The sequence below is a fragment of the Juglans regia genome, chromosome 11 (assembly GCF_001411555.2).
Source record: "Juglans regia cultivar Chandler chromosome 11, Walnut 2.0, whole genome shotgun sequence".
Lineage (NCBI taxonomy): Eukaryota > Viridiplantae > Streptophyta > Magnoliopsida > Fagales > Juglandaceae > Juglans > Juglans regia.
In genome coordinates this window covers 2,548,593-2,555,309 of record NC_049911.1, presented here as the reverse complement: position 1 = coordinate 2,555,309, position 6,717 = coordinate 2,548,593, and the positions used below count along the sequence as shown (strand labels likewise).

At 33.6% G+C, this 6,717-nt stretch overlaps 1 protein-coding gene across 1 annotated transcript; it reads right to left on the bottom strand.

Moving 5' to 3' along the window:
• Positions 1 to 3,362: 3,362 nt before the first annotated feature.
• LOC109012704 lies at positions 3,363 to 5,415 on the bottom strand. Its single transcript, XM_018994488.2, has 3 exons — positions 5,219 to 5,415; positions 4,822 to 4,912; positions 3,363 to 3,729 (listed from the first exon to the last, which is right to left on the bottom strand). Exons 1-3 carry the CDS (start codon positions 5,286 to 5,288, stop codon positions 3,594 to 3,596), a joined length of 297 nt encoding a protein of 98 aa, XP_018850033.1. The 5' UTR covers positions 5,289 to 5,415; the 3' UTR covers positions 3,363 to 3,593.
• Positions 5,416 to 6,717: the final 1,302 nt, after the last annotated feature.

Below are 6,717 nucleotides of genomic sequence, written 5' to 3'. Positions count from 1 at the left end.
TCAATATGCAGATCTCAAAACATGTGTTACCAGAATATCATAGTGACAGTTCAAATGTTCATATTCAAAAATCATTTGACATAACATAATTGAACATCATCATCTTATCATATCGTATTATATCATATCAGAGCATCATATCATAACAGAGACCATGTTTAACTTTCGTGGTAGAGTTGTGCAAAAAGTCAAGTAGAACATAAATCACCATGACACCAAAGCGATTGCACTCAGAATAGAGACCACTATTATATCTCATGGCGGGGCCAGAGACCACTATTATGTCTCGTGACAGGACCGAATGTCACTATTATCACTCGTCACAGGGCCATATATCAGAGTAAAACAAAATCAGAATCATCAGATTATGACCAGAAACATAATCAGATACAAAATTAGAAAGTCATGCCAAATGTTTTTTAGATGCCACATCATATCAAAATAGAGTACTGAACAATTTCATATCATTTTCACATATTCAAAACAGATTTAGAGCATCTTCACATAACATTTACAAATTTTTCACATTTCATATTTGCCCTTTCCTGTTTTATACATATTTCATGAGTAGTGTAGAATAAATAACTGAAATTATTTCAAATTTTTTTTAACAAAACATGCATATTTTTTTTAAATCAACTTCAGTTCATTTCTTTTATGCAAAATCTAGCATATAAATCTCGTTTACCTGAACTTTTTAACTTCTTTGAATTTTCTCACAACAGTACCAAGGGAATATCAATCGTCACCTATAAAATAATTACATATTTGCTTAAATTTTCAATTGAACACGTACTTCATAATTAAAACCTAAGATATATAAAAATAATAATCTATATTTCCCTAATGCCCAAAATCCTTGAAACTCCAAAATACCGTCACACCCCAAAATACTTTGATTTCCACATAATTTCTCCAACTATTAAACTCTAAGTTATTTATGTAAAATAGAGTGCATAGCTAACATGTTTACTCAATTAAAACTAAGCCCATGTAAAATACATCTCCAGCTTAATATTCACTTAATATAATTATAACAAAATCTGTTAAAATAAACATCAAATTGTTTTTAATAAAATAGATTTGATTAGATTTACAGCGTTCAAAATAAAAGTTAAACACTTACTATTTACTACTGAAATTCAATTGTAAAATATTTTCTACCAACTATTATAATTTAAATCCTTAATTATAATCTTTTGAAAAAAAAAATTAATATAAAAATGAGACTAAGGCCACTTAAAATAACATAATAGTTTTATGCAGTCAAACTCATGCCATCGTTAAATCCAGCCCAACAAAAAAATACAAGTTCAAAACACATTATGCTTCTTTGGCTTATAACTCAAAAGGCATAAATGTAATATCCTCTCAAATATTTTACTCTACTTCTTGTGTAAGTGGTTTTACGAGAGTCAAAGAAATCATTTCCTATTTTGAAAGCAAAGCTGAAACTCATTATAGACAATAAAGGGGTTGCACGATAGAGGATTATTGAGAGAGGAGAGGACACGCGAAAGAGCAGGGAGCTAGACGGAGGTCGAGAGTGGTCGGCATGACAACAAAGCACTGAGAGAGAGAGAGAGAGAGAGAGAGAGAGAGAGAGAGAGAATGACAGAGGCTTACATCGCAACAAGTGACCAGTCGGGGTAGTGGGTGGCAGCTTTCGTCACTAGCAATGGAGGTGCAGCGGGTACCTCTGTTCTGAGGAGCAAAAAATAGGGGTATGTTCTGTTGATGCATGGAGGAGATTGGGACTGTTGGCATGGAGGTGTATGTAGTGACTTGGTCTTCTGGGGAAACTACAATTCCGTGCAACAGGGCTCAAAGGAGTACAACGGCCGGGGTGGGCTCTGGTGGTGATGGTAGCAAATCGTTGAGCTTGGTCGGAGGTTGTGTTGGCTATTGAGCATTGGAGAGAGGACCGAGAAGGTTGTTTGGTGGTTTACGGTTTTGTGAGTGGTGGTGGTGCTGGGATAGCAATTGACAGTGGTTAGCAAGTGTCTCCACAACGGTGCAACGTGCGTGCATTCGCTCTATGTCTCAACTTGCTGAATCAAGGCTTCAATGATGGTGGTTTGCGGTGGCTCCACTTGTGGGTTCAAGGTTGGGCTATGGTGGTGGCAAAAGCAAGGTTTTAAATTTCGTATCGTACCAATCGATATAGTCGATATTTACCATATCAGGATAGTGACCGATACAGAAAATGTATGTGTTTCTTACTAGGTCAAATACCAGTTATACTGGTGCGTTTCGGTCAATACTGGCCGATTTTCGATGTACCGGCCTTTTTGTTTTTGTAATTAATGTAAAAACTCTGATTTTTTTCATAATTTTCATTCAAATTCTCACATCTGAAGACTATATTCTTAACTTTTTTTAATCCCCTTTTCTCGAGAACTGAAAATCAAATACCTACTTTCCTTTTCGTGATGAAGATGAGTAATTAATTTTTTTAAATAGTTAGATTGAGAACTTAAAAGTATTATTGAGTTTTATAAATGTGTTTTAACTTTTTAAGACTTGTGTTGATGTAATTTTGAAATATAATTTATGCATATATAATTAATTTATTATATATATACTATGCCAAAATGATATCTATACCAAAATATTTCATTTCATTTCTTAACCTAAACGATCACCATTCACCAAAACGGTATTCAAAATATTGGGCAAAAAGAGTAGTTGTGGAGGAGCTTGGCAGTGTATAGACAATGAGGAACCTGGGATGGCTTCTGGTGCTACGGCTTGGGGTATTTTCCCGTTCGAGGCTGCTGTTTCCTCGAGATGAAGGCTGAGTGTGGTTTGAGAGGGACTGACCCGCGGCCTGGAGTGGGGGTTTCTTGGCGAAACTCAGAGAAATGGAGAGAGAGACGTCTGCGTGTTGGGTGCAACGAAGAGAAAAACGATGAATAGAAAAACGTGAGAGAGTGAAGTAACTACTGAGAAGAGAGATTTTTGGGAGTGGATAAATCGAAGTGGCGTGAGAAGGAGATGAGAAGGTGAGCAGAAAATTAAAAAAAATAATAATAATAAAAAATTAAAAACATGGGAGAGAAGCGACGGGGAGGAGATATTTACGGAGAGAAGAAAAACAGACAGAATAGGGAGAAGAAACCGTCGGGCAGGTGTGGGGAAGACAAGGGAAAAAAATAAAATGAAACGGCGTCGTTCTTACAAGCGGGTTGGGCTTAAATGATGATGGGCATAAAGTTTTGGGCTAGTTGTTACACGCACTGCAGTGGGATGAGTGTCGGACGATAACTTTTATGACCATATACGAAAATGGGAGGCCAAGATACAACACAAACTGATACAAAACTTGACCCGCTCTTCATTAACGGCAGAACAAGGCAAAATCAACAACAAATCAATATCAGATACCAGCATATGTAATTAATATAATCTATATAAAGAAATCACAATGAAATACTTAATACTGTGGTACCAAAAGCCCCAATACAACCGCAAGAAATGTGATGAGTAAGTGGCAAAACATGTATGGGGGGCTTGTTACAAGTAATTTTATTATCCTCCATTGGTAATATTCCCAGCAAAGTTTACTTGACACAGTTAAATGGGAGATTCACTTAATCCTTATGCGAAAAAGTATCAACTGGAAGGAACTTTGCGTATCGGTCGGCCTTTGCTCCAGTCTTGTGGTCATACCACTCAACCACTGCAGCACCAGCTAATGCGGCTAGCGTAAGAGCCTGTGCATGCAACCTGAAATTGAATCGACGAATTTTGAAAACAGGGACAAAAGGTCAGCTATCAAGATTCAAGAGGGAAATAAAACAAGGCAAAATATCAAGCTTAAGCTAGGATGCAAGGCATGTGAGAAGATAGATTTTGAAAATCCTTCTAAGCACACATTTGAAAACAGGTTCTACCACAATATAAGGGTTCAATATCAAGGAGATCACTGCAAGAGATTCTTTGGCGAAACAAACATATTGGAAAAACTCTTGGGTTTTCATATGAAATGTACAATAATATTCTTTCTGCCCAACCATCACTAATTTGATTTGATCAACTTATAAAAATGAAAAAAGCCCACTAGTTTCATTCAACCCCTTCTGTCAAATACATATTAGAATAGAAAGCATAACTCATACTTGCTTCAAGCTATTGCAACCTTGAAGAAGCAAAGACATCATTAGGGGCTACAACAGAAAAAAATTATCTACGAAAGAATTAGATATGGCAACAAAGAAGGCACAACCCCAAGCAACTCTCAGAAATGGCCCCAAATGAATTGAATGCTATAAAAGATTTGCATCATGAAGACAAGATTAAAGTACTATCGAACCAAAAACAGTAAACACGTTTAAAACTAAAATTCGAAGCATTCCATTCTTCCTAGCACCATCACAACATGGCAAACATCCAGAAGCGAACACAAAGTTTGTCCATAAAATGCCAAACAGGTACAGTAAATCCTTAATTTACTAGTTTCACACTGTTATTGCTGAGAATCCAGGCAAAGTGAAAGAGAATATTTTTTCAGTTGTTTTAATTAAAATAAAACGAGACGATCCCCAATCAAGTATTATACACGCATTTGCCTAAGTTCGTTTATTCTTTCCCTAAAAAGTACACAACAGAAAACGTAGTGCGAAGGTTCAATTTCTATACCTCATCAACCAACCAAAAGGATTTACTCTCTGTTGCTATCTAGCTAAATTATAAACCTATACCAGCCACACGTACCTAGAGCACCAGATTTCCCAAGCATACAAAAAACAAACATATCTTAAATCGCAATTAGATATTAAAACTGCAAAACTAATCTTCATCAAAACAGCCAAAACTTACCTAGCGTGAATAATCTTGACACTGGTTTTCATATTTGGTTGAGACCAATTGTACGCAATCGAACCTGCTAGTCCGCTAAGCCATAGACACCCTTTCTCCAAAAAAATGATAAATGAAAATAAGAAACCCAGAGAAAAAAAAAAAAAAAAGCAATCTATTTTTATAGATTCATTAAACGTATCAATCAAATCCAAAGATACCCTTCTGCAATATGAAAACAAATCCAAATAACAAAAAGAAAAAACCACGAAAAAAAATTAAAAGTTTCCTGTTTCAGAATCAGAATCAAATATATGCAAATCTTAGCCGGAAACCCCCACATAAGAAAATACCCTAAAACTGAAAAAACCGATAAAAGAAAACAAGATTGAATCGTGGAAAATGAAAAAAAAAATACCAACTGTTCGAAGCTTATGCTCGACTACCCATCCCCTTATAGATTCAGCTTTGCTCTTAGATTCCGCCATATCCAAGAGGGAGAGAGAGGAAAATCTTTAGGAGAGAGACAAGCAAAGGGTCTGCGACTCTGCGATGCGAGGAATTGAGCGACGGAGAGGAAAATGCGAAATTCAAAACGGTGGACAAGTTATATAAACTGTGTACTGGTATCAGAACCTGTTTTACTTCTGCCGATTGTAATTGCGTCAATACACGTGGCATAAGGGAGTGATTCGGATAGGTTTAGAAAGTGAGATTGAAAATTTTTTATTTTAAACGAATGTTTAAAATATTAATTTAAAATATTTATTATTATTTTAAAATTTTAAAATATTGAATTATTTATTATATTTTATGTAAAAATTTAAAAAATTTTTAATAATGTAATATGATGATATGAGATAATAAAAAATCGATTCGATCTTTGTCATTATTTTTTTTAAAAGATAATAATATACTTATAATTTTTTAATAACTATTTATAATTAAATTACTTCATTAGACATAACTTTAATGAGTAATGTTACGTAATTAGTGGAGTTCGTAAATATCATACAGTCATTTTGAAAACGAGTGAGATCTATTATTAAAAAATTTATTTTTTTATTGTATCCTGTATGTATTCATATTTTTTAAAGTGATTACACGACGCTTGCACACTCACAACTATAATTATTATTTCTCTATTTAAAAACACATTTTTGGACTAAACATGAATTTAGGTGATTGATAATTTGAAGGTGAAGGTGCTGTATAATGAGAGAGTGACCTTTTAAAGGGTTGGAAAGATATTTTGATTCATCATTTAACTTTTTATTTATATAATTGAGATAACATCATTTTTTTTCTTTAGGAAATGGACTTGACAATCCCAAATTTAAGTAAGATCGGTTAATGATTGTGAAATCATTTTCTATCAAAGAGCATCCAAATAAATCAGCGAAATTTTTTATTTACAGTCCTGAGTGAGAGATTGTGTGCAGTCTTATTGATAAATGAGAGTAAAATAAAAAAAATATCATTTTAAAAAATATATTATTGTAATTTTTATTTATTTTTAAATATAACTATATGAACTTCCATAAACAATCTCATTTTATGTTGACTAACTCCAAACCATCATAGGCTACTACAACAAAGACAACAGCAAAAGCACTTTAGGAAATAGAGTTATGTTTTTTAATTTCCATTAGTTAGGGAGAATAATGTAATTTCATTTAATTTATCTATAAATTTGTATGCTTTGGTGTGCTAGATTGCAATAACTTATGGTGATCATGCATCCACTATAGAGATTTAAAAATTATTACTTTTAGTATACGATAATATATACTTTATGAAAAATTCTGTTCAGCAGCCTTACACAATACATCTATTAAAGAAAAATAATATAAAAAGATAAAAAATAAAAACTCACTTTAGCAGATATGTAGTATAAACTTACTCAGTAGAATAACA

Bases quoted from the DNA above. Each gene is read 5' to 3' on its own strand.
- LOC109012704 (XM_018994488.2), bottom strand. From the start codon at position 5,288: ATGGCGGAATCTAAGAGCAAAGCTGAATCTATAAGGGGATGGGTAGTC. The intron at 4,913-5,218 runs GTATTTTTTTTT...TTTTGGAGAAAG, and splicing joins GCATAAGCTTCGAACAGTTG to GGTGTCTATGGCTTAGCGGA. The intron at 3,730-4,821 runs GTAAGTTTTGGC...ATTCAATTTCAG, and splicing joins GTCAAGATTATTCACGCTAG to GTTGCATGCACAGGCTCTTA.